General features: G+C 40.0%; 3 protein-coding genes across 4 annotated transcripts in view; 1 reads left to right on the top strand and 2 right to left on the bottom strand.

Moving 5' to 3' along the window:
* The first annotated feature begins 765 nt into the window (after positions 1–765).
* ybx1 (Y box binding protein 1) lies at positions 766–5,380 on the top strand. Its single transcript, XM_034144633.1, has 8 exons — positions 766–1,049; positions 2,899–2,962; positions 3,207–3,240; positions 3,327–3,416; positions 3,523–3,804; positions 4,203–4,288; positions 4,532–4,818; positions 5,038–5,380. Exons 1-7 carry the CDS (start codon positions 944–946, stop codon positions 4,770–4,772), a joined length of 903 nt encoding a protein of 300 aa, XP_034000524.1. The 5' UTR covers positions 766–943; the 3' UTR covers positions 4,773–4,818; positions 5,038–5,380.
* On the bottom strand, positions 5,169–17,945 carry arhgef16 (Rho guanine nucleotide exchange factor (GEF) 16). Of its 2 annotated transcripts, XM_034144630.1 has the most exons (16): positions 17,790–17,945; positions 17,338–17,400; positions 16,484–17,074; positions 15,887–15,938; positions 14,801–14,967; positions 14,523–14,579; positions 13,072–13,232; positions 11,534–11,686; positions 11,320–11,449; positions 10,957–11,031; positions 10,787–10,879; positions 10,489–10,640; positions 8,782–8,970; positions 8,252–8,322; positions 6,476–6,577; positions 5,169–6,359 (listed from the first exon to the last, which is right to left on the bottom strand). In XM_034144630.1, exons 3-16 carry the CDS (start codon positions 17,033–17,035, stop codon positions 6,220–6,222), a joined length of 2,094 nt encoding a protein of 697 aa, XP_034000521.1. In that variant the 5' UTR covers positions 17,036–17,074; positions 17,338–17,400; positions 17,790–17,945; the 3' UTR covers positions 5,169–6,219. The 2 variants fall into 2 exon arrangements, with proteins under 2 accessions (XP_034000521.1, XP_034000523.1); XM_034144632.1 differs by lacking the exon at positions 17,338–17,400.
* A 3,713-nt stretch (positions 17,946–21,658) lies between these two features.
* Positions 21,659–27,938, bottom strand: part of espn (espin) — a 40,686-nt gene continuing 34,406 nt past the window's right edge. The window contains exons 12-14 of the mRNA XM_034144890.1: positions 25,528–25,607; positions 24,758–24,778; positions 21,659–23,616 (exon numbers count right to left, since the gene is read on the bottom strand). Coding sequence (XP_034000781.1) covers positions 23,472–23,616; positions 24,758–24,778; positions 25,528–25,607 — 246 coding nt within the window. The 3' untranslated portion in view covers positions 21,659–23,471. The remainder of the gene's footprint in view (positions 23,617–24,757; positions 24,779–25,527; positions 25,608–27,938) is intronic.

Genomic DNA, 27,938 nt, shown 5'->3' with positions numbered 1-27,938 from the left:
ATATAAAAGACACATGGCTTGGTTAATAAATGATGAAAGAATATTTTGGTTATTGTTCATCGTGGCATCGTTGTTCAGGTGTCCCGAAATGACCTTTATTCAATACTGTCAACTGATGATTGTGGCTAATCTCTTACAAAATAGTACAAAATGTCGTCTTTAATAGCCTACTGATTATTTCCAGAAATTCCCTGTTGTATGAAGCAGGGAATTATGTAGTTCTGTGTTACAGTATACAGATATCGACATTGACAGGGTGTATAAAGGCTGGTGAGAACTTTATGTTCTTTGCCGCAGACCAAGATGATCTCTTCTTGTAAATCTTCCGAGGCATCATGCATTTATTAGGGGCACTACCACGGCAACTCAGACAATGCAGCACAATTATAAATATACTATTTACATCATGATCCGCAAATAAAATATGTATGTTATATTTTATTTAAATTAGGTCAGTGATCCCTACCATACTTTCGGTGTAATAATATTTGTAGTTATCACGGTTTGCAGTACTTGAACATTCTGTAAAAATCCGGTAAAAAGACCATCAGCCCTGCAGACACTCAGTTCCAAAAGTGTCACGGTTATCTGTCTGACTTGTCTGGCTTTGACATCACTGTGGGGCGGTGAGAAGGGACAGGTACATTCCCCTTTAGCCAATCAGATTCTCCTCAAACATTATTGACAGTTGCTTCGGCCAACAGGAACGCGTTGGCTTTCTCGTAGCCAATGCGAAGAACATTTGGGCGGGTCCCTGAGCAGGAACATTCCCCAGCACACCATCTCACTCTGCCCAGTTCGATCGGCAACGGGAGCGGAAAGAGGAAAGCAGAGAGCCCCAAGGCAGTAGCCCCCACCACCGCCGGCCCAGGTTACCATCTAGCACCGGGAAACATAGCAGAGAGCCGCCGCCGGCAGAAGCCATTACCAACCAGTAGTAACCATGAGCAGCGAGGCCGAGACACAACAGCCGCCTGATGCCGCTGCCGATGCGGAGAGCCCATCCAGCCCGGCAGCCGAAGCTTCCGCGGTGGATAAGAAGGTCATCGGTAAGACTGGAAATGAGCTAGTTAGCTAACGTGGTTTGGGATACCGTAGAGGCAATGCGCAAAAGCGGCAGTTGCAAGCGTTACCAACCGATCACCGGCTCCGTTAACGGTTGAAAAACCTCGCTAACATTCTGATAAAGCCATCAACGATCATAGGGGAAATCTGCAGATTATACATTAAATGTTAATTTCGGGAAATAGCTTTTTTTGGTATACTGATAATGTACAACGTGTCAGATGTCTGATAAAGAAACGTTAGTGTTTGAATGTGATATTGACGATGAGCAGTTTTTTTTTTTTATCTCAAAGGAAACCAAATAGATGTTTGCTTTTAAGAGAAGAGAATATGGCCCCACCAGACAAGACATAAAAAATGACAGTTGTAATGTAGGTCGTTGGTTATCGAATCAACCTGTACATATCCAATGCTTGGTAATCTATTAAATACCTGATTACAACCAGTAAGCGTTTGTCAAACTGACATACATTTAAGATCAGAACAGTGATTTTAGATGTAATCCTGCATTTCAACCGGTTAATCTCTCCTGCTCACCGGCCTTCTAACCTCAAACAGCCGCCTCAGAAATCTATGTTACCGACTGGTCGCCAGAGGAACGACCGTTGAGGTTGTTTAAGGACTCTGGTCTCCACGCCAACGTTAGTGCCATTCTTAACACAAACAAATTAGGCAAAATCAGTTGACGTTACAGCATTACACGATAGCGATAATGTATATCAAGCATCATGGTGGCACACGAAGTTATTTCGTAATGCTAATTTAGCCGGCCACGACTACTGTCGTCGAAAGCAAGCTAACGTTAGCTCCTGGCCGTCCCTTTGTTCACACGGAACGGATGGTTCCGCGTTAGTAGATTTTTCTCAAAAAATCTCGTAACACATCAGCAAACTCGTAGCCAACGTGACCTGGCAAAACGATCATAGCGATTCTGGTTAATAAATACATTGGAATATAACTGTCGGTTGTCGAATTTCGCTCTAATGCAGGGGCCTAGAGTTAGCTACTTACCAGGATGATAACGTTAGCTCGTCGGCTAACGAAGCTACATTAGCTATTTACATGGCTGAAGAGGAACCCAAAATGTCCGCCGTAGGATCCCACGGAATTCTTTTGCCATTAAGTTGCCTGTTCAATGAAAAACATAAACCACCATAACACCGCCCTATTTAGTTCAAATCACCCCAATGGTTTATTGTAAATACATGGTACACTGTGTGCTACAGTAGTTTCCGCTTGCTGGCTTTAATCCAAGCACATGGTTGAGACCCCGTTAGCAACTATGCTAACCAGCCAGCTGGGCTTGCTGCTTGCTAACATATCCGGGCGCGACTCTACCACGTGTGAACGCTCACATACTGAGCAGTGCGGATTAAAATGGGACAGTAGGTCTGTAGTAATTCAACTTGCTATGTACCACAGCTAATGTAGCATATATCTTTTGATATGCTATATTTCAGCATTCTATAAAACGGAGGCACTAATCATTTGGCTGAGACATTAAAGTTCTGCATGTGAAAAAGCGCAGTCATTTCTGGGTAATAATGCTCTTGGTTCATACCTCACACCAAGTGCAGCTGGCACTAAACACCCACAAGTATCACGACCTATAAAAAGAGTGACAGTTGGGAGTTAAATATAACTCCCACATTATCCAGTCATTAGTTTTTTCAGCATCTGTTATTTGATTCCTTATTTGTTACTCATTGGTAGAGGTCTTGTGATACATGAATTAGCATGTTTGGTGTATTACATTTACACTCCCAGTATCTACAGACTGAGATAACTTACCATAGCTTGGTTAATAATTGTTTTTTTTGTGCCTCATTGCAGCAACTAAAGTCTTGGGTACAGTCAAATGGTTCAACGTCAGGAATGGATATGGTTTCATCAATAGGTAAGTAGACTCCACCCCTATCCCCATGTCCTTAAGACCCTGATATCATCTCTGTGTGTGAAGGAACACTGTCAATCCTATTATCGCTTTGATTTGCTTACAGAGCTGACCAGACCATTTGTCTGCTTGTCTCAAGGCTGTTGTTATGCATAGTACTTAACCCTAAGCAGATACATTGTTGCATTCTGTAACAAGATGCTGCTAACTTCCAGTAACTGAGGGTTTTCTTCCTTTTATCTTTTAGGGATGATACAAAAGAGGACGTTTTTGTACACCAGGTAAGTTTTAGGTAGTGTTTCTTAAATGATAATTTAAAATTATCTTTAATATCAAATCTAACATCTTAACCTTTCATGATTTTTAGACGGCCATCAAAAAGAACAACCCGAGAAAATACCTTCGTAGTGTTGGAGATGGAGAAACTGTGGAGTTTGACGTAGTTGAGGGAGAAAAGGTAAGCCTAGCTTTGTTTGACCAAAGAAATTATTTTAGTATTCAGCTCACATTTTTTTTAATTTATTTTCCTCGATTATAATTTTTGCTATTCTTTTTTCAAAAAGGGAGCAGAGGCGGCAAATGTCACCGGCCCAGGAGGCAGTGCAGTCCAGGGTAGTAAGTACGCTGCTGACCGGAACCGTTTCAGGCGCTATCCCCGAAGAAGGGGCCCTCCTCGTGCTGGAGAATATCCAGACAACTACCAGAGTGACGGAGAGGGTGAGCCAAGCAACGGAAGTCGTGAAAAAGGCAGCCGAGATGGGGGAGAGAGCGCCCCTGAAGGAGAATCCCAGCCACAGCAGCGCAGACCCGCTTATCCCGGCAGACGGCGCTACCCTCCATACTTTGTACGTAGACGCTACGGCCGCTGGCCCCCATACACCAACGCACCACGTGGATAAATGCTTGAGGTACGCCGGCACAGGGCTTCATTCTGAAGCAGGCACCCAGCAGTCCCACTCGGGACACTTGATATGTTGATGTCATACACAACACCCTCTCATTTCAACATTCACGTGGTTGTGAGCAAAGAATCTTGGTGTATCGGGGGTCTGGCCAATATTTCGCAAATTGACCAAAATAATCTGTTATGCTGGAGCTACCTGATGTTCTCAGCCTCAACATTAAGTGGAAATCTGGCCAGTTTCCTTCCAAAGGCCTGTACACTGCATAACAAATATTCAGTTGGCCCAGTGTTATCTTTGATGAAAGCTGCGTGTAAGTGGTTTGATCTTTTTGATTTCAGGGAGGCGAGGGCGACGAGAGCCAGGGAGGTCCTGATCAAGGCAAACAACCAGCGAGGCAGAGCTACTACAGAGGCTTCAAACCAAGGTTTGCGTGTTGGCTTCATTGGCGAAATGCTTTAACAACGGGAGAGAAAAGCAATGGGCTGTCTACATTTAAAATTCAAACCCCCAAAACAAATGCCTCCTGTTTTGGATGGAAAAGCTCTCCCTTTGTTGAAGCCCAACCTCAAATTGTAGCTGTGCATTCAAATTTTGCTTATGTACATTTTTTTCCAAGTTATGAGTTATTGTATAATTCATTAAAGTAACGTTTGCTTGTTCACCTCAGGGCTCCACCCCGCCCCAGACCGGCACAGGAAGGCGAGGAGGACAAGGAGAATCAGGGAGGCGAAGGTGGTCAAAACCAACAGCCCCGCCAGCGTCGCTATCGCCGCAACTTCAACTACCGCCGCAGACGCCCACAGGCTGGCGACAAACCTGGCCCAGAAAACAAGGAGGCCAAGACAGGAGGTGACCCACCTGCAGAGAAAACGTCCGCTCCCGAGGCCCAGCAGGGTGGGGCTGAGTAGGAAACAACCTGCCCACCGGCACCTACCATCTTTTACCATCGTCCGGGTGAGTTTATAGCTTCTCCAATAAATCCAACATTAACAACTAGGAAACTTAACATTTTAGAGCTAAGTTGGGCTAGCTAGACTGTCGTTTCCACCCTAAGGCAAACTTTTGGACACCATCTATTGTTTTCTCTACATAGCAACATCTTTATTCAATATCTGCCATCTGGAAAACAGCATACAGAACGTCAACTAATTTACTATTTTTCTTCTTTTGCAGTTTTTTTGTCAACAAGAAGAAACATCAAACAAGATCTGAGCAATAAAGATTTGACTTGACGATCGTCACAAGCTTGCACCATGTATTTGACCAGATTACCACCGATTGCCTGCAGAATCTATGCAGACTTGTTTTTTTTTCCATAATTTTTATGTGACAGCTACAAAAAGTTTTGGGGAAACAGCAAATGTTTTTCTAAATCTGTCCTAAGTTTTTACACCAAATGGTTTTTAAAGAAAAAATAGAATTTGATATCTGGTCAGTTTGACATTTTTAAATAACTTTTTATGTATTCAAACATTTTAACAAAATGCAAGCTCAAATAAAAATCCAGAAACCAGGACCATTGTCTCAAGTGTTTGCTTTATTCTTATATTTCAAGTATATTGGTTTTGAACAATGACACCAACTTAATTTATCTTTCAGTTACATAGGGAGTGTTTTTGCTTTTCAAATATGAATACCTTCAGAACCAAAGCAGTGTCATAAACTGCATTTATAGTGGTAAATATAATCTTTTACATACTCTGATTCTGGGTTCACATTCACAAGGTAATAAAGAAACCCTATACAACATTTTGCAGTGATACACGGAATGCAACCAACATTTAGCATAAAATCGAGTTACCCAACTTGTTAGGTAATGGTACAGTGGGATACAGTCATACTACAGTCATGTAGACTTGAGTTAAACGTTGGGGCTCTTAGATTTTTAAATTAAAAGTCCCAGGCTGTATTTCAGGTTCCTTGTTTAGAACAGCAAGTAGGTTTTAAATTCACATTCACAACAAAAGGTTGTGCTGTACAAGTGGGAAGTCCTGCTAAAGTCCTTTCTTTAATGGTCACATAGAAGGTGAACAAAAATACCTTTAAACAGTCTGAGATTTCACTGTCAATTCATCCTGATCGTCATATTTTGAAATAATTGGGTTGGACAGTCTGATAAGGGTAACATGAAGCTGGCTGGAATCAACCCAGGACCCTCATGGTCGCATTGTATTCAACGTAGATCACCTTGGTACCAGGACAACATAGGTGGCAATTATTTTAGCTTTTCATATCCTGGTAAACAGGTAGTATAGCATTTAGTCATGGAATGTTCAGTACGAAACAATGCAGTCTTAATAACTGAACATAATGGGCGTCACCAATCTTCTCAATGGTAGTTATTTTGTCCATCTCTCAAACATTGGTCTCTTTGCGCAGGCGCTTCATACGTTGCGTGTTGTTTTCAATGGCCATGAGGTCTGTGATCTCTGTGGCACAGGTAGCAGGAAACCAGCCTCTCACTCCATCGCGCATCCTCTCCCCATAGCACCATGCTAGGAAGAGCAGACCAAAGTTACCATCTTAGCACTCTTGCAAGTTTTAATATGAATTGTAGTGACGAGCACAGAGGTCTGAAGATGATGCTATGAGAGTATGTGCACACACTCACCTTCCTCTTTCTGCAACAAGATGACAAGCTCAGCCTGTTTCAGCCCCAACTCATCCAGCTCCTTTGGCATGTAGGATTTGTTGGCCTCATACTGTGGAAGACCTGAAACACATTCCCATAATGCAATGTGATTCACACAATCAAAGCTTTTATGGAAGAGACATCACATTTTTCTGTATTTAAAGTCTTTGTACATGGTTCTTGAAGGAGACATAACATAATACTTCATCCGCATAATTTACATTTGTTTATCAATTACTTAGGGTTACCTTGTATTTACATGCCTCACGTCAAACAAAACTAAAATCCTTCACAAAAAGGGGAGTCAGGTTTAAAACAGCCAAACAAAAAAAAACGGATTTACACACTCAAACAACTTAAATCGTAGTAGTGTATATCAGTCATTTGTTCACTAATTCCCAAACATGCATTTTCGCTTAAAACATACTATTTAAAAACACAAACAACCTGAAGCTTTCACAGGTGATCTACACGTCTGCGAGTCCTGACGTGTTCCAAATAGTGAGGTTCAGGGAGAATGCATGCGTTTAAGAACTAGTTAAAAACAACTGATAAAATAAACTTGTATTTTACTGCATAAATAGAACAAGACTTAGTTGAAAGATGTTTTGATCAAATGTGCTTTAATTGAACGCAGCCCAATCTTCAAATCATCAAGGTTTTTCTCAATTTTTTGCTTCCTGTTTAAGAAACGTTTTCTTCAAGGTTAAAAGATAATATGGCGAGTAATTGAGACAAATGACTATTTTGTAGATTAAGTGTTACCTTAAAAACCATATTGTTTGTACTCTGAACACAATGTGCCACCCTGCTAAACACATCACTTCCTGGAATGTGTCATGCACCCTAGAGACACACCCTTTGATAGTGAAATCAGATAACAGAGAGACACGCTCATGTTAAACTAAAGCCATTATGCAAACAGCCTCTGTGAATGGTGATTGTGAAGGTGGTAGTTCGAATGATGCAAGTGACATAATATCAAAAGGGCTTGTAGATCTTTAAACAAGAGTATTACTTCTTTAAAGAGTTTATGTTTGCATCAGCGGGTTTGTTGTCACAGAATAACAAAAATACAGATCAGATGTTGTTGGAAGGTTAAGCATGGGCCAAGGAAGAACCCATTACATATTGGAACAAATCTGATTCATAGAGTAGATATACACTTTACTTTTGTTAATAGTGCATGATGAGGGCAATTAGCATTGTTCTGTGCTCTCTGACTGCTTATTTCATCAAACAAATATGTTGTGTGTTATCCAAAATTCTGTGCATTTGCCTTAAGACATAAAAGGACACTTTGGACTGAATTCTGAATGACTGCTTCACATCTGTCTGGTTTTAAAAATGGTTCTGTGGATGTCCAAGGCACATTTGGCACATACTGTAGGTCGGATCACATAGTCCGACATCTGTTTCATATATATGCAGGGTGAGAGTCAAATGGGATTAATAATGCTTTTTATTTGAATATATTCTATTGTAAAAAACCTTGTAAACCCTGAGTCAGGATTCAAATAGATCGAACATTTGTAGTTTAAATCTCTGGAGAAAAGATAAAACCTAAGCAGCTGTATTAGTAGTGTGAATAGGACTGACTAGAAATAGTTTCATGACTAATGAATAATTTACACATGAAAGGTAAGAAACAGATTTGTATTAATTGTCACTTTTTAAACACTATAACTGGTTAGGCTTAAGGAATGCTGTATTTACAAAGGGGTTCCTCCCTTTGTAAACAACCTGCTGACTTACCATCTTTGCAGGTTAAGACTCCTGCCTGCTTGTGTTCTGTGAGAGCAACTATCCAACGTGCCCGATCCACCCTTGGAAACGGAGATAAAAAAAATACGGTGAAATATGTTTAACGTATTGTACATCTGATAACACACACATTCAGTTTCTTATGAGTGCTTTATGAAAAGGAGCATGTAAGGTTGCAAGTAAAACTTTTGTCAGTAGAGGGAGACAAACGCAAAACATCAGACATGGTTTCCCTTAGGGATTTTCCATGAGCCATGATAGCGTGTGAATGTGATATAAAAAAAAAAATCAATATAGTTTGCCACCTTAATCTTAACCACCAATATTTAGTGCAAGCGAGATTGTATTTGCAGATATGTAGCCAGTTTGTGACAGAAAATGTTTCCCTCTCCAGACCTTATTATTAAATAATACCTGTATATACTCCTTATACTTAAACCTTGAGTTTTTCAAACATACAGGGTTAACAACGGTGCTTATTATGTAAAGTTCTTGGCTGATGGGGATGAGAGCGGCTGTACCTGGACTCGGCCACCAGGGAGATCTGCTCCGCTCTGCCGTCGCTGTTCTTGCTCATCAGCAGCTTGAAGGACAGATAGTGGCTGGAGCTGTTTTTGGAGGGTGGAGACATCCGTCCTTCTGCCTCCTCCACCACCTCCACCTCCACATTCTCCAAAGTAGCATAGTCCATCACCACAAAGCTCTCCTCACTGAAAAAACAAATTTATATATTACTCATATTTTCTTTTAATTCTTTAAATCATCCACAGCTATAATGGGAATGTAAGTGTTTGCACACCCAGCCAATAGTGTATGTATCAACACATTCAAACTACATTCCGTTATATGCCAATAGCATTTTCTAGATATTATCATCTGAAGACTGGCTTGCAGTCTCCACTTAACGAGCTGAAAATGACTGCAGTGTTGTAGGAAGCGTATTCCTCAGTGCTGACATTGTTTTGTTTCTCCCTAACTCAAAACAGAGAGCCGTAGTCTGTCGAGCTGACACGCTGAATGCAAGATTGAAGAATCTCAAGTATGCAAGCACAACATCCATGCTCTCTCCTTTCTCTGTCCCCTTCCACTCATTTCAATCTGTTCCTTATGTTGTCAGCAGCTGGATCTACTCAGTGTCCACAGGGTCCAGCAGGAGAAGTGCACAAAGCTCATGAAATGCTTCGAAATATAGTCTCAGTCTGCATTTTACCCACTGGTCTCTTTTTTAATCTAAAGTGAGAGTAATTAGGAGTGTAAAAGAAGCTTTACATTTCAATGACATCACTTCCTGTCCTAGTGTTTTATTATGAGAGGCTGAATGAATATGAAGTGATCCTATCCTAAATGGGCTGGCTCCGGCCTATACAACTGAACTGCTCCAGCGCTACACCCCAGCCAGAGCTTTAAGGTCTGCTGACCAGCTGCTGCTGGTAGTGCCCAAAACCAGGCTAAAAACCCGAGGGCACCGAGCCTTCGCAGCAGCTGGCCCTAGGCTCTGGAACACTCTGCCCCTCCATGTGACGTCGGCCCAGACCCTAGGGGTTTTTAAATCAAAACTAAAAACACACTTCTTCTCTCTGGCTTTCTAGTTAGAGCGGAGCACGACTCCTGACTATTCCGTGTGTTTTATTCTTATTTTGTTTTTTAAGTTATATCTGTTGTAATTTATTGTCGTTTATTGTGTTTTGTAGTAATGTGTTTTTATTACATGTACAGCACTTTGGCTCGACCAAAAATCGCTTTTAAATGTGCTTTATAAATAAAACCTGATTTGATTTGATTTGATATTAGAATGAATACATGCTGGAGAATAGGCTTGTCATTATTACAACATTGTTGACTTATTATCCAGCACTCCTGGGGTGTTACTTGTATCATTAATATTCAATTGAACTGCAATTTTTGTTAACAGCAATCTTATTTATTTGGTTGTGTGGTTTTTATCCTCTTAATGTTTAATTTATTACGCATTTTCTTAAGAATTAAAAAGTTAACATGCAATGTTATATACATGCCATTATATTGTCTTGTGGCATAAAATAGTCTTAAAATTAAATGAATATTGTTTATTAAAATTAATTCCGGACCAATTTATCGTTCAGCAAGAGGTATCCTGACAGTCCTTTTGGAAAAAGTTTTTTTTTAAAGATATGTCTGTCCGTTTTTTTCCACTTAATATTAGTTCATACATTGAGTGAGCAGAGAACTCTGTATTTGATCCCACTGACCTCTTCTTCTTTGTGACGATCAGCACGTCGTTGAAGAGGAACAGGTAGTAGCTCCGGTTGCTGAAGGCCCTCCAGATGCTGAGCTCCTCGCTGCAGAGGGCCAGCTCCCCACGCTTCTTCAGCCACCGCGACGACGACACCAGAGGAAACGGCTGCAGGGGGGGGACACAAGTTATCATCTCAGGTCAGAAAACAGAATATGCATCACAACTGCATGATTGGAATCAAGACAAAGCTTGATCGAAGTTCCAATATGCAATTTCCCCTCAAGATGTTTTGTTGCAGAAACAAAACTTACTTTGATTTTACCAAAGTCCATGAGTTTCTGCATGGTGTACATCTGCTCTGTTCTCTCCATTCTCTGAGCTCCATCATTGCAGCTCGTGACCAACTGTAGAAATAACAATCAAACATCAATGATAACCCAAAACCAATTGACATTAAAGAGTGTTTTCACAACATCTCTACCTTGCTGATGGCGTGCAGCGACCAGACAGCAGCGAAGTACTCCGCCGTCTTGTCTGGAGTTTTCTGGCAGATTGTCTGTGAGGGGAGACAACAGTTACGAAACCTTTAACATAGCAGTTATTTATGTACTGTTATGTACTGTTTTATGTTGCAAAACAACCTCTCAATGTGTAGCTGAAAATCATCAATTATGTAACATTAACCCTAGTTTAGATGCGCGTATAGTTGTGTGGATACGTTTCCCCAAAAATGTCTCTATGATGCATAAATATGTGGACTTAACAAGTAGGAAGAAATAGCTAGACTCCTACACTGTGTCTTCAAATATGTCAATCATGTTAACAAAATGAAGGTTAAACTGACGTCCAGCAGCAGGGGCAGTCTGGTGACTCGCTGCATGGGAAGGATGAGGAAAGAGATCATGGGCAGGGCTCCACATTCACTGCTCGCTTCAATCTGGTTCAGGGTCTCTTTGAACGCAGTGTTACTGGTCCTACAGATGGAATAAACAGGGAAGTTCAGCAAATTCAGAATATACAGTATTAGCTCAGCTGTTACAGTTTGTGTTGCCCCTCACAGCAGCTTCTGCAGCGTCCTCTGCTGGAAAGTCTCGTTGGAGCAGTACACGATGTAGGGCTCAAAGTGGTGGGCAGCGTGGTTCTGAACAATATCACTAATGTCCCTGATCACCGGGTTGTCATAGTGACGCCGTTCAAGGTCCTCAAAAAACCTGAAAATGGAGATAGAGAGAGAGAGGGAGGGGGAGGTAAGTAAAGAAGTGAATATACTGTGTTTTCCCTCCCACGGATTAATTACCTGAGTAGGATACACACAGCTGAAACAGGTACCACAGTCTAATATGAAGTCACCTTAAGGTCATAAGGTTTCATCGGATTTTGTAAACATTGACTGTAAACCACCTTGTTTTTACTATTGATCTTTAAAAAAATATTCAGACAATGAGATTTTTGAATGACATTCATCAGTTAACTGGATATAATGAATAAGTGGAAAAGCCAAACAATACAGCAACGTGCCCAGTCTGGTAAGTTTATAAAAATTAAACGTCTTTACTATAATGCAACCAGGAAAATACCACATGTACGCCATATTGAAATATCAACAATCTAAGATGATATTGAGTCTAATAGTAATGTTTAGTAAGGTTTGTATGTGTTGTGTCACATGAAGAAGTTATTCAAGCCTGAATTTTGAAAACAAAAGACGTCCTTCTTCATTTAATTGTTGGATTCTGAAAAATGTGCAGTCCAGAAAAATCCTGAAAGCACACAGTCTAATCTGTCAATGCAATAAAATACTAAACTCTGCTCTACTATAAGATCCAGGTGAAACTCTCTGTTCAAGCATTGTAAAGGCTTTCCATTATCTGCATTATTAGAAAAGGATAAATGACTTGCAGCCCAACCCTTGCTAAGGGACTTTTTAACAAAAAGGAGTAAAATGACACCTGGAAAGCAGCCCAACCCAGGAAGCAAAGTAAGGACACACATTCACACACAGATACTGCGAGTCAGGTCACAGCTCCTGGGACACTTTCTGCCTTCTAGTTTCACAGATCCGGTTTTACTTTGAGTCGTAGAACTAGAGGATTAAAAGATAGAAGGACAGTTGTTTTCTTGCTGCTAAAACTGGATCTATTTTCATTCAAAATAATGTAGCCAACAAAGCACACAGCAACACAGGCCGCTCTCAGGCACATAACACTGCAAAGCCCGGGAAGAACAGCAAGGCAGCAAAACCAGTTTGGCCAGCATGTTTTAACACGTTGATGGGGCCTTCAGGATACTGAAACATACTTAGGGCAAATACTCTACCTGAAACTTTAAATCAACTACTGCTTGAAACAACATATCCGTGGGAAAAAAACATTAACTGTGTGACAAAAAACTTAATGTGCAGCCCTTTTAAACATCTGTAGATACAGTATGCAGATAATCAGTCCATTACAATGCTTTACACACTGATAACATCATCAGATCCTTTTTTTTAATGTGGCAACAATCCTCCCCTAGCTTTAGTTTTCCACCACACACTCACACACACACACACACACACACACACAAACACAATAGAGTAAGCATATGTTGTGCCCACCTTTTGCTGACTTGGTGAATAACAGAGATGTTGGAGAAGAGGTGATGGTACTCTGTGGCTGTCATTGTTTTCTTCAGAGCTTCACTACTCTGAAAGTGACGCACCAGGATGCCCAGGCTGTGCAGATACGAATGCTCCGATGTGATTATCTCGAAAATGGCCTGTAAGAAGACCATAAATAAAGGATCCACAAACATTACAACATGCACTTTATTCCTGCTTAAACTGTTAATAACAACATGTGATGCTGTTATTGTTTGATCCCTGAGGGTATGTTATTTTTGGCAGAGGTTTTGATGTACTTCAAATGTTGGGTTCTTTTTAGATTTCCTAGATTTCCTAGAATTCCTTTGAACGAGATCCAAATAAATGGCCTCTGCTTTTGCAGGTTTTAAACAAAAAAAATGTGTAACAGACCCGTCTCTTACACAAATAATCAATATGCTGTGAATTAAATGAGTTCTGGTCATTTAAATTCTGTATATCCGACATTTACTGCTGTTCTTACTGGATGTTTTAGAATAGACTGAAACTGGATTATTGAAGGACATCAGCTACCTATACCAGCAGACTTCAAAACAGATCAGCAGTGGTTAAATAGTAGCAGTGTTGTGGTTTTTACTGTATGACAGTATGTATGAATACATTGAAATGAGGGCTGAGGTAATCTCTTCTGTTTTTGGTCAGGATCTGATAAGTGAGCCATCAGGTTGTGATGACATCACCTCCTGTAAAAGTCAAGTGTCCTCAGACAGGACCAAAGGGCAGTAGCTAGCTGAGCTAAATCAAGAACACATATCTCTGAAAATCTTACACCAACATTAATGTTGACGTTTCTCACAAAGTAGCAGTAAATAATAGTCTGTCTGGTTGACCTGGTAAAACTCTTCTCTGTCTGAACAATGGTGGGGAGATTTACTTCCTGCTTCCATTTTCCTGATTTAATAGGAAAGCAGTGTGTTTAGTTCATTTCAGTTAGGCCCAAACTTAAGCAAAATGATTTTATGCCCGTAAAAGTAACAGTAAGTTACTCGTACTAAAGCTGAATATAAGGGGGCTAAAGGTACAGAGTGAGACAAGCAGCTGCTCAGCAGACGGGCTGAGTGTGATCACACTGGCAGGGTGTGGCTTTATTCAAGGACTGCAGTGCACACAGGGTAGACCTTTGATATTGACACATGTGTTGTTAGACTGAAGGGGAAATCCAACGTCAGATAGTTTCACACTGTAGAGATGGCGCCAGTCTGTGATGTTAAACTGCTTTCTATAAGTTATTTTGTGATGAAATATAACTGCCATACTCAAATGACGTTTTCTATGTCTAGTGTATTGTCTATAGAATTGTCGGTATTTGTTCCTCTCATATCAACGTTATTTTCTCCCTTTGTGACTGGACATTTATAGGCATACTTTGAATGCATACCTGAACACACACATACAAACACACTTACCTCTTGTCTCTTTCTCTCCAGAGGTGAGATCAATGTCAGGATACCCGTGTCCCTCACCTTTGTAAGAGATACAAGAAAACTAATCTTAAACTTTGCATTCCGCTGTATATTCGAGATTAAGCTTGTTTTGAAAATGGTGGAAATGTCAAGACTCGATCCAGTCAGACAAGCTTAGTGGGTATTCTGGAATCTAGAGCAAACTAATAAACAGAACTTGTAATCAGACTTCTTTGATTCCCTCAATGTGTATTATGTTTGTCAGTGCAGTGGGGGTTTACCTGAGGCAGCTGGCTCCATGTGAGCTGTACGGGCCGGTAGCTCTTCACCACGATGCCCTGGTCCTCCACGGGAGGCTGCTCCACCACCACAAAGTCGTCCAGCAGTTCGTCCTGGTTGGTGGAGTGCAGCCCTCGCTCTCGGATCTCCTGGTAGAGGCACGGTGTAGCTGAGGATCGCATCAACAAACACTTCAGTTATGTCTCAGCGGACATTATTTCAGAATTTAAAGTCACGTAAAAAACTATTTTCATGATTATAGACGCAGGAAAATCACAGCAAATTCCTAAAAACCATAGTTGGAAAGGGTGAAAATACAGTACGTCATTTCTTAACTGAGTTATTTCTCTCACAACAAGCTAATGCATGGAGGATTATGATGCAATTCACCCACAAATCTGTCGGATGCCTTTGAATTAAGTTATTTGTCTTTATTTTGTTAAGTGTTTAATATGACAATGAGTAACTTCGCGGATTAAAGTGTGGGAGGTGAGGAGGCATCGGTTTGGAACAAAGTGACAGGGTTAGTTAGATTGAAATGCAGATTTATGCCAGCAGTGGGTGTTAGTTAGTGAAAGGTCACAGGTTCTATTCTCACAGTGTTTAATGTGGATGTGAAGCTGATGATGAGTTGAGATGGAAATTGGTCATCTTGTTTTTCTGAGATGACCAATCCTTCATCCTACAAATATTGAGCCCCACCTCTTACAAGTGACAAACAGCTATTTAATCAAACCTTCTCATGCCTGCATTTTTATAGCTCAAAGCAAAACAGGAGAAGTGACAGTGTGTTGAAGGAGGAGCGTTTAGTTTCAACATTCAACTAAACCCAGCTATCTGACATTCAGCATACTGGGAACATTCAGAGTGAATGATTTCCTGTTCTGTCCTCTCCTGATGCCTCAAGGGACCTTTTCTACACTATGACAGATTTGATTGCATCCAGCTATAAAGTTCAGTTTTAGGCTTTACATTTTGAATTGAGAACACATTCAACACCAAAAAAAACACCTAACGGCAGTTCTATTTCCAATCTATTTGTGTTCTTATAGCAAAATTAGAGAAATGGACAGAGTGACATTACATACCATCTTTGAAGGACCCACGCTTGTTCTGGTTCCTCTTTCTCCCCAGGGTTCTCTAAAGGGGAGACAGCAGTGAAGTGTTTAACGCTGTAGAATGCATAAATCTCAATAACACTTTATTAGACCTTTTTTCCCGAAATTTGCTTTTCTTTTCACCCCTTCTTTTAATCCCATAATGAAGATTGTTGTTTAAGTATACTCCTGTAAACACTATGGGGCCTTCCTCCACATGTACTGGTCTGGAAGATAGGAAACAGTTGTGGGAACACGCCATCGACATCACTATGACTAAAAGGAGAATTTAACAGAGGTCACTGCCAATGCTAATGGCTATGCTGACTGTGACATATGAGGCTATTGGAAAAACAAAACTGAATCAGCTATACTCTGTCTTAAACTAAAGGATATCACTGGCATCAAACTTGGCACTTTCATCTAGAATGTTGCTTCTGTTAGTCCTCTATTACAACAATCATAATTTACTTTGTACAGTAATTGTTATTGGACAACCTCAACTACAAATTCCAGGAAATCTATGAGTTTATGATAAAGTAACATAGTACAATACTGCCCTTTGACCCCATCCCTATCCCTGTGTACCTTGCGTCCAGGGCTGCGTGCTGGACCAGGACTGGCTGCTCGGTCCTCTTTGACAGGTTTCAGCGTGGATGCGGTCCCCTGTCCCGACGCCATGGCCTCAATGTCCAGGCTGGTCACGGCCGCTCTGTATGACTTGTTCCTGCGGTTCCTCCTCAAAGCAAAGCCGTCTCCATCACTGTCATAATCCTCCCAGGACAAATCTGGCCCCTGAGTTGAGTGGCGGCTCCGGGTCGCACTGGTGGAGTTCTCCAGTCCCACAGGGAAGGTCACCACGGTGGTGTGGTGGCGGACTTTATGCCGGCTGGCCAACTTCTTTGGGATGAGCTGGTTTTTGCCAACTTTCCGTGCTGCAGGACTCTGGGTGCTCAAAACCACCTGCTGAGGCACCACCAGCCTGTCTACTACATCTTCCTGTGGTTGGGGTGTTTCAGATTGGGGTGTAGGGGAGCAATCATCTCCAGGCTCAGATATATGGAGTTCTGTGGAGAAGACGCTCTCCAGAATTAGAGGGGCCTGGTGGCCCATGCAGCTGTCTGACTGGCTGTTGGACATGGTGCCTCCCGCCTCCTGGTCTACTGAGCTCTGCAGCACCTACAACATTGAAGGAGGGTAAAATGACTTTACTTCAAGTTAAAAAAAAACATGCAGCAAACATGTACAAACCAAATGGAAACATGAGTAATCAGCAGGAGTAATATAAGTCTCTCTTGTCTTGATGACCCTAAAATACCACCAGTGACCTACAGTGGGGCTCCAAGAGGTACTCTTATCCAATTCCCAATTTACACACTCCCAGTCAGACGGTTGTGTCTCAGTCCTAAAACTCCTATCAAGGGACTCAACCCGTGACTCACCGCTCACTCCTACACTGCACTTGTCCACACCAAAGCCCACAGGGGATACCTGCTACAGCAAATCTGTGCGCAACAGAAACGAGAAGAAAAACGTCACTCTTTCTTTATGACAAATACCCCAAACCTGTGCAAAGAGTATAGCCTGTTTAAAGTGTAAACAAGTTATTATTCAGGCCCATGTCATTATAGGGACAGTGTCAATATTAGATACATTCACAACAGAGTCAAAAAAAGCTCTTACAGCAGTTTTGAAATACAGTTGCGCCTCAAGAGGAATACAAAAAGTTGCTTGCTCTTTCTGTTCACTCGCACCCCGATTGTCAAATAACTTCGCTCCTTGTAAGAAGGATTAGGGTGGGAGAAAAAAATGTCTGCCTCACATTCCCATGGTTCATAACAGCGAGGTGAAACGCAGTTCAGCAAACACTGAGATTGTGAACAGGCTGTCTTACCTGTGCGAGGTGACCATACAAACACCAGCCTTCGTATTGAATGATATCCAAACTCAGTCCGTCCTCAGGGGGCTGCTGTCCGGAGCGTGGTTAAGTGCGGCTTTCAGTAGCAGAAGTAGTCCTCCGCTGAACTCACTCACTTCCTCCTCTGTTTGCAGGCGCCTATTAAGCCGCGCTGCCTACGTCACCGCAGGTAAGCAATCAATCATCGCAAACTGACAATTATTCGAAGCAGGTAGGGGCTTGCATCTGCGGAACCATTTATTCACAGATAAGCATCTTTAATATTTAAATGAAGATGGTGTTACTGTCGCTGGATAACTTAATAATCCGGTTTGGCAAGATAAAAGGGCAAGATTTCCATTCAAGTATTTAAAACGTCAGAGTTTGACTTGGAACTGTACATGTCGTTTTAATCAGTTTGAACTAAGCTAATGTTTTGCTTTTTTTTTATCTTTGTACACTTTTCTACAGTTTCCTTCTGTTTGTTGACAACTGAAATGTGATTGATTGGCTGCAAACAGCTCGAGGGCTCCCTCTCGTGGCCAACAGGAGGCACTGCATGCTCGCATTAATTATTTCCATGCCATTATTGTTCACCTAGTGAGTCAACAAGTGTGTCATCGAGCCAAAATGTGCTGGAGGCGGGAACAACCACAGATCTGTTTTGAGTAATTTTCCACATGTTTATATCCTCTCTGTCTGTAGAAAGATACTTTTCATTGCAAGAGTGTCACTACAAAATGCAGTCACATACTGTAAAGATGTGGAAGTGAAATCAGAACGAAGGCTGAGGGTGATGGGTCTGCCCCAGCGCCATATAGATATAATTATATGCTATTATATGGCTCTGGTCTGCTCCAAGTAAGGTGGATGGAGGTATGGTGGGAGGAGATCTGCATGGGGCCACTTTACCCCCCTGGCCACAATTTGGCACATTTAGTTTTATTCATTTTAAATGTAAAACACGTTCCACCACTTTCTTAGTCGGAAACTGAAAATATATTTAAAGCTCCAAAACGTAATCTTTACATGACATGGGATGCTAGTATGACATTTGCAATATTTACTCTTTATAAGAACAAGGTTTATCAACCAACAGAGGCCACAGCAGGATTACTGTGCCCTCTAGCGATGAGTCAGGCGTGTGTGAAGGTGTTGCAAAGTTTTGTATTTCTTCATTAGCAGGAAGCTAATGGTGGTGCACATATTTTAAAAAGGGTTATTCACAACACCAAACACCAAAGCTAGAACCTTTTATGATTTATGATAATTCAAAAACAGGGTAAGTGGGAGGGGGTTCATGTGGTGCTAATGGTTAGATAGGGAGAAAATATGTTATTCTTCTTTTCTCCTTGACCTTGTCTGTTTTAAGGGCCAGCTCCTGAAAACCCAGAGAGAGCATATCATTTAGTATTTTTTCTTTGAAAGGTTGAACAAAATGATTAGCGTATGTATTTTGCAGGATCAGGAGCTTTACCTCCTTCTCCATCCTGCTCTCCTTGTAGAACCAGCCCTCCTCCTTGTAGAGCCACTCCCCCTCCTTGTTGAGCCACTCCTCCTCCATCTCTCTGATCTGTTTCCACACCTCCTGTGTTTTCCTCAAGCTCTCCTCCTTCTTCACTGTCTCAATCTGGCGGACCTTTGTGTCTATTGCTCTCACCTTGGCCAAGCTCTCCAGATTTCTCTTGACCAGCGCATTCATTTCCTCTCTGACTCTGGTGATCTCATCCTCCTTTTCCTGGATGACCTGGCTCACCTTCTTCTCAATTTCCTGCTGCACAGTTTTCATTTTGGATATCTCCCTCTGTATAACACACCCCTCTGCATTGAAGATAATCAAAATGTTGTTGAAGTATCGTTTCATGTCATTGAAATGGTCTTGCTCCATGTTCCTGTATTTTTTGACCTTCTCTATCTCCATTCTCTGGGTGTGTAGAATTTCTGTCAGAAAGCGGGTCTCCTCATGTTCTTTAGATGTTCTGTTTGACTTCATGTGCTGAGCGTGAAACATTTTTTGACTGGCTCTGGCAAACTCTAAAGCTTCAACCATGTCACATTTGACCATAAACATAGTTGACACTAAAAGGTCGTCCGGCAGCTCCTTGCTGGCTGTCTGTTCCCTCAGAGCTGCATTTTCTGCAGCCAACTCCTTCATAACTGCTTTTGAGTTCAGAAGGACTCGTTGCACGGCGTCGGTGTAGGATTCTGCAGAGAGTCCATTGGGAGTACTGAAAGACAAAAATATGCATGTAATAGAGAAGTGAATGAAGTGTAGCAATTTGCAGCTGTTGAAAAGAGCCTTGCATAACTACAAGCAAAACAATCCTTAATTCATTGCTTCAGCCTAAATATTCAGATTCTACATTTACTATATGGTTTATAAATGAAATAGTTTTTTTCTATATTTCACTGAAATACCATCACTTAATAGAAACGTAAATACCCTCAACAGAAATCCACAAAAACTAATTGTATGTAAAATTCAGCAACACAAAACATCTATATGACCTTGTTGTGTCGTAAAACTCAAAGCGTTAGAACATTGTAAACTAATCATGAACAAATGTCTCAATACGAAAAAATATATAAAAATATAAACAATTGTGGAAATAAAAAAAAAGTTATATCACACAATTGTCCCACTGCCCACATTGTTTTAATACTGTTAATGTAAATAAAATGGGGAAAACAAGTGGCCTTTCAGTCTGAGTATAGCTTATTCCTCTCTTTAAAATGAGTCACACATTTATTGAAGCATTGACAAAGAATTAAGGAATAACACAAAAACAAAGATGTTTAATATAAATGTAGCACAAAAACAATGCCTAAATGTGTCTCATGTTTATAAAGAAGCTTACCTTGTGTTCTAAGTTTTCGCTTTTCTTCATGTCTGCTGAACACTTATACTGTGGTGGTGGTATTGGAGTTTTGGTATTTGATTGTAGTTCTGGTGTACTTTCCATATTTGCAGTTTTCCTCTAAGAGATGTTCCTCTGTTGGCAGTCAGGTTATTACTCACTGGAGGTTTCTCACAACAACCTGTATGTCTCCATAACGACAAGCAGCATTTTGAGTCTTTAAAGGGATCAGAATGCGATGATTCAAACTGTTACAAATTTAAACTACTTTAAGTAACAGATAAATGCTTGTTTTTACGAAAGAGCATCCATAGGGAGTGTTTCATTAAAAAGATACTAAAGAAGGAAAAAGGCCATTATCTATCTATGTTGGATTATATTTGTTTGTGGATGTAGGCTCAACATGTATATACCTGTGTCTGTTGGTCCGTCTGTCTGACTGTCTGTTTGCCTGTCTGTGTGTCTGAATAGAAATATTGACCATAATGATAGATTTTTGGTTGGAGTTTTCTTATTTTAAAGATTCTTGAAAGCAGTTAATACAATTCAGAAGTGTCTAAAACAAATGGTACTGTAAAATCTAACATTTGATTGATTTAATGTAGTAATTATTTCATTTATTAGTTATCTATTTTAAGGCATATTACCAGTGTTTTTTTAAACCTTATTATAATTCCAATTATTACATTTTTTGTAATATCCCTGCCTTTTGTTCCAGCTGTATGTTCCTAGTGTTGCCAGCCCGATACTTCAGCTTAATCAACCTCAACCAAAAGTAAAAATAATAAGCTTCAGGTCAGATTTATTTGAGGTCTTTTACTGTTGCACTAGTCTAATGGATTTTATTGTATATGTTTTTCTGTTGGAGGCAACAACCTTTTGCAGGTCTCCCTTGAAAAAGAGATCTATGATCTCAATGGGACCATCTGGTTAAATAAAGGTTTGAAAAGCACAGACTGAATGTTGTTTGGTGATTTATTGTCTTTATTTTTAACAGTCTGAAAATATAATTACACATGAATTAGCCACATTCTATTCAAGCAAGGCTGAGACATGTAATGTAATGCAATATGGAAACAATGAAACAACAAAAATCTGAGAGGGTCACTATATACAGAGTTTAAATATGTATAGAAATTCAAATGGCAATGACGTTAACATCATTTCTCAATTTCAACATCATATGGCATGAAATTCCAAATGTTTCCCCAACCAGAAGCATTGTCTTTCATGACGTACCCTACACATGAAAAAATGTACATCCAACATAAATGTAGTAAACATAGAGAATATTTTTCCATTGTGTGGGGAAACTTCATCTGACATTATAAGGGAGGTTCAGTTGCTCTTAAATGTCACAGACTATTGCTCTACTAACATTTCAAATCTGCCTTTTCAGTTCTGCCAAAAACATTCAGCACAGCCTCACATGTTCATATTTAGCCCCAAATGTATAAACCCATGCACAACAAATGTGTTTAGAAAGTAGCTGTAAAAGTATCAACCTGGCATTTGTGTCGCTCCTGTCAAATCATTTTTTCCAAATGTAATCGTATATAGTAGTACATTGTATATGTCTTCCTAATGTTCATAATCCGATGTTTGAGCCAAAAATATTGAAACTATGCTTTACACTTTAGTGTTTGTACTATTAGATTAGATTTTTGGCGTTATTGGTGGCAGTAAGAGAGCCCTCTGTATTCTGTAAGCAGATCTGCTCATCAAAAATGTATCCTCCAGGTTAGTGGGACGAAGGCCAGATCAGGACACAGGATAAACTGACGTCTTCTTTACTTGTCTTTTCAGGGTGCAAATGAGACATCTGATGTAAGAAGCTGCTCCTAATATGTGCACGGTCATGTTGAATTTGAAACCTAGCAAAATTGTACTGTCTTGTTTTTTGTTTGCTATTCTTCAAAGACATTCCAGGGTCCTTGAGGCAAATGGGCGAACATTTACATAACTACATGCTCGATTCATGATCATAACAGTCTAACATTTAGGTCCACATACAGCTTTTTCTCAAATATTATTAGTCAAATTATATTTGCACAGCTACATAATCTTTACCTTGTTTAAAATATCATATATATAAATATTTCAATCCACTGAGAAATTACAACAAGCTTATCTAAAGAAACAGATTAGTTTGAGCAGTGTTAGGATAACAACTCTGGCAGTAAATTGAAGCCATTTAGAAATTGCTTCTATGAGCATGATACAAAAATCTTATGACTAATATAACATAATGAAGAAGTGATTTTCTACATACAGAATGGATTAGCTGCTTCAGGGTTTAATAAGACTTTGCTGAGTACGTCAATGCCATTGTCACATGACACGACTGTTATGGAGTTACTTTTAAATTCCTTACATAACAGTGAGTGTGGCTAATGAAAAGAAAATATACATGCAATGAATGATAACAAGTAAGTAAGCCCCTTTCCCACACTAACCTCTTTTTTTTGTAAATCTTTTATGTGAAATAGCTTCTATTGATTTGCAGGAAAGCAATAAATACAACAGATAATCATAATTTAGTCAAGACACATGCATTAATAGCAAATGTCTTAAGTAAGGAGAATCAGTGCATGTCACGACTATTGTTAGCACTAAAAGATCAATAGTTTTTGTCCAAGAGACTTTCAATGGGAGGTGGCGGGTAACCCCACCCAGGGTGAGCCATAGCATGGTCCTGTGATTCTGAAGGTCGCAGATTGAGACAAGCTTTCTCCACTGTCCAGTGTACAGTGCGAGGATTAGGGGCGGGGAGGTGTTCAGTGAAGGCCTTGGAAGGAGCAGGGGCAGACGGCTTAGTTCACTATTTGGCTATATCCCCTTTCTTCAGAATGATCTGTCGCTGCCAGGGGGCCAGCTTGGTCTCATCGTAGCCCAGGTTCCGTAGTCGCTCCAGCTCCGTCTTCTCCTCCATGTCCTTCACCTGTTTGGCCTGCTGCTCCTGTTTTCTAGATGCATCCACAAGGAAAGGTGGGCAAAGGGCCAGAAACAAAATAGAAGTTAGAATAAACAATATATCAGTAAGTATATGAGAAAATTGAAATGATAAGTTAACATAGTATATAAACAAAGTATATGCATACATAACAGTAACAAGTCATATAAATATCCTTAAAATGGCTGTTAGATAAAGTGTCAGCGTATTTAAGCTCTCAGGTCAGCAGGAAAAACAAAAACAATTGCGTGACGTTAGGTAACTCTGTTGACATCAAGGGATTGGCTGTTCAACCCACGTGGTGATAATTAGGAGAACTCAAAACACCTGTGTGCAGCTGCTCTCTGATGAACTCTGACCTCTGAGTAAAGTAACGTGAGCGGTAAAAAGGTGTTTGAAAAAGTTGCGTTGGCTATAGGCTACTAACACACTGCAAAGTTAGGAAAATATGTAGGTTCCTTTTGCAGTACTTATGTACTTACTCCACTGTGTGACATGATTCAGCCCACAGGAAGAGGTTTAGGAACCAAAACGACAGGTGAGTGTGGGTGGTCCTATGAGTGGTCCGCTGGACTTTAGCTAGCTTCTGGCGTTAGCATGAGCTAATGTGTGTGTTCGTTGCCATGGGGACGACAATGTGGGGTGCACCGGGCAAGAGCGGCAGTTGTGGAGTTAGTGACTGCCGACAGCATGTTGTATCGTATCTGAATGAACGTTTCGAGTAAAGTACTTGAGTTTAAGACAGCGTGTGTCTTTATTATAAGTTATATTAACACAATACATATTGAAACAGTGTGTTAGCTTATCTGTGGGGGGCACGACTATAAAACTGCCACACCGCTTACTCCGTGCTCTTTACAGTTTCTCCCTTGAATTTGAACACAGCTTTTGCTAGTTTCTAGTGTTTTGCTGTTTGAAAATATTGCGTAAACATATGGCTAAGTTGCTTATGTGGTTTTCCACTGGTTCAGGTTTGATTCATTCTATTATACTATAATGCTTTATCAACATGGGACATTATGTGACCATTTTTGGATGGCCACAAGGTGGAAGCATTGATCTAAAATGTAGCCAATAGTCTAGTGTTTTCGTATCCTTTTACACAGTTACAGTTGCATGTAAGGGTAACTGTGTATTAAGTAATGATTTCTTACCTTTTTTGTTCCCTGTCACATCAGGAGGGGATAAGCAGAAAGAAAATGTGTAAATACCTTAAATAGCAACAACAATGCAATTGACAAAATAAAGGGAATGTTATGAATATTAAGCGCAGTTGACTGTAGTAACACTGATATAGCTATATGGCTAAACCCCTTGCCACGAAGAGATGCATTTACTATTTAATTGCACTATATCTTTCTGTTTATCTGTTTTATTGTGTTGCACTGTTGGAGGAGCCAGTGACCTAAGATTTTTATCGTCAGAACTACACTGTAGCTATGTTCGTATGACAAATAAAAACCTTGAACCATGAAGTCGGTAATCCAAACAGTGAAAAAAAGTATACTTTTTAAATACATTGTGCAAATGTAATGTCTTAGGCATTTTAGGTTTACTGAATCATCATGTAAAGCCTTCAGATTTCTGTCTTTGGATCGTTTTCGTTCCTGTTTAGTAGTTTCCCTGAAAGATTCAAGCTCAACTGCAGGAGAGAGAGAATCCTCAATTCTGCTGTACTTCGTCTTCCTGATAAAATGTCCCCAGTGTCTTAATGTTGAAAAAACAAACCAAGGTATAAACTTTGGTCATGTATAACAGCAACATCCTGTCCTTATTTCCAAGGGTATTCTTTGTAAAAACCCACCCAAAGACAAAGAATGCTAACATGCGGAACATAATCAAAGCCAACTCAGTCTCCCCTTATTGGCCCTGGATATAAGAAAAACTAAATACAGACATGCAGAGCAACACAGCTTTTATTCACCTCTCTTCGTCCATTTTCTTCTTCATCATGTCTCTCCTCCAGGCTGGCATCGATGCCAGGCGTGCAGCCTCCTCCTCAACCTGTGGAGGGACAGAGGGGTCAGGGTAGACAGAGAAAGGGGCCCATAACATTTTCACATGGAAACATTCATGTCCTTAATGGTGTCAGAGTCACAACATGTATGCAAATCACATAAAACACAATTTCATTGATGTTCAATACAGTAAACTGTCCCTTGCATCAAACACTCCACATGTTTAAAACAGTCAATAAACAGTAGTTTTTACTTTTTAAATACTTACTTCAAATATTGTTGCAGTTTTTTGGGTATTTCCAGCATCTTACTCTGCATAGTTACTTACTAAATAAAGCTGCGGAAAGGGAACTTTACTGAAGTTCTAGGTGGTTGTCACCCAATTTGAAAACCTTAATCAATGCTGGTATTAATATGTAATGCCTGCAGTCTCATAATATGCCTCTCTACTTACTGGAGAGTGCAGGAAAACACCTGCGTAGAAAAACTCATGATATGTTAGTCCAAGCTATTGTTCCAATATACACATGCTCCAATGTCAAATATTTGACAATGGCCTTAATGGAAGAGCATATAGAGCATATAGCATGCTGTGTAAACTAATGTGTAACTGCAAAAGCTAATAGAGCTTGGACATACACAATAGCTACTCATCTCCTGTCTTCTGAAAAATAAAAATAAAGTATTTTAACTGGACAGAACTCTGTGTTACAGGATGTTCTTGCAGACAGCGCACAAATGGTAACTGGACCCTTTTCTCTCTTCAGGCTGTAATCGGAGTTGGAGAAGGGGAAGAGACAGAGGGTAGCCATCTTGGATTTCTCATCCTCGCCTGAGAAGATAGATTACCCTTTTGCATTCCTCTGAATGAAGCATTTCACTTGCCCTGGCAGACATTATTCCAGGTAAGATTATCTACACAGTGAATGTTTTATGAATCCCCTGGGAATATCAGAGCAAGAAAAACAAAAAAGTAAAAACAAATTTTGCTATGAAGTGGCATTGGTAATTAATTCACATATTCAAATGTGAGTTTCATTTTTACTGAAATAAAACTTCTTACTGCTCATCTGCAAATTACAGTTTTACTTGTGCTTGGTAATTTACAGCGAGTAATTTCAGATTTTTTTTTTCTAAGGTTTTTTTAGCTACAGTATGTCATATCCCGTACATTCTACATTTTCCGCTTAAATTGTTAAAAAAAAGTATTTTGATGACAATCAAATAGTATTGAAATCTCTTATGAATTGTACCTGCTTTTACAATGTGTTGCATATTTTAGACTTTGGAGCATTTAATCAGCTGAAAAAATGTTTGTTTATTTTATCGATTTGAGCCAAAGAGAGTAACAAATATTGCACTGAAAAACATCCATTACAATCAGTAATAGACACCATATACCTTGTAAATTACAACAATAAAGTTCCTAATGATTCATTTAAACTTGAATGAATTTTTTATTTAGCCTGTTCATTGTTCTGTATTGACTGTGGGAATTGATGAGGGCCTCTGAATAATAAGTTCTGAATTCACCTTTATCAGCTGTATTCATGTGGCGACTGCTAGTGAAAGGGCAGATTAACGTTTATCTACTTACAGACAGATAATACAGATACGTCAGAATTATGTCAAAGACATCATTACTTACTTCAGCTTAACCTCTTAAAGGAATAGCTTATCTTGTATGTTGTGCTTGTAGTCGCGGGGATCATTAATAGGCATTGTTTTTTGGATTGATCCTTGATGCTAATACAGGCTGGACTGGGGTGTCTGTTTCATGTCAACTATAAACAATAGCATGGCATGTTACCAGTTTTTAAATGCATATTTTTATACTTAGTAAAGTCCTTCTTTATGGTTTTTGAGACATGTAATTCCTAGACCTGTGGACACATTCTGTGAATTGGCCCTTTGAATTTCAATATCATTTGAACAAATTAAAGTCTTTGTTATTTGTTTTAATGTTGACTTTACAGTCAATTGCATCTGTGCAGCAGTACTGTCAGTACACACGTTTGACCTTGTGGAGTGTGCAAGCTGGGCATATTAAAAGTGAAACAAATGATAGTTCTGTACATGACTTGCATTGTAAAAACTTCAATTGAGGAATTAAAAACACAACCGCATACTCTTAACACTGTACATTAAAACAAATCTCTATTTTGTAAAGTTTACAAGCTTACTGCCTCCCCTTTGGGCTTGGGACAAGATTCATTGTGACCTCCTTATGGCTGCTGTAAGCCACGGATAGCATGACAGAGGGTGGCACTAAGAGGGTTATTGGAAGGTAATCTTGATGCTACAGAAGAAATGCAATGAGAGTAGTGTAGTTTTACACTGTTCTGTCTTAGACTCCTTCAATTGTACGCTTCTCAGT

This window comes from Trematomus bernacchii, unplaced genomic scaffold (assembly GCF_902827165.1).
Source record: "Trematomus bernacchii unplaced genomic scaffold, fTreBer1.1, whole genome shotgun sequence".
Classification (NCBI taxonomy): Eukaryota; Metazoa; Chordata; class Actinopteri; order Perciformes; family Nototheniidae; genus Trematomus; species Trematomus bernacchii.
This window is presented reverse-complemented; position numbering and strand designations above follow the sequence as displayed.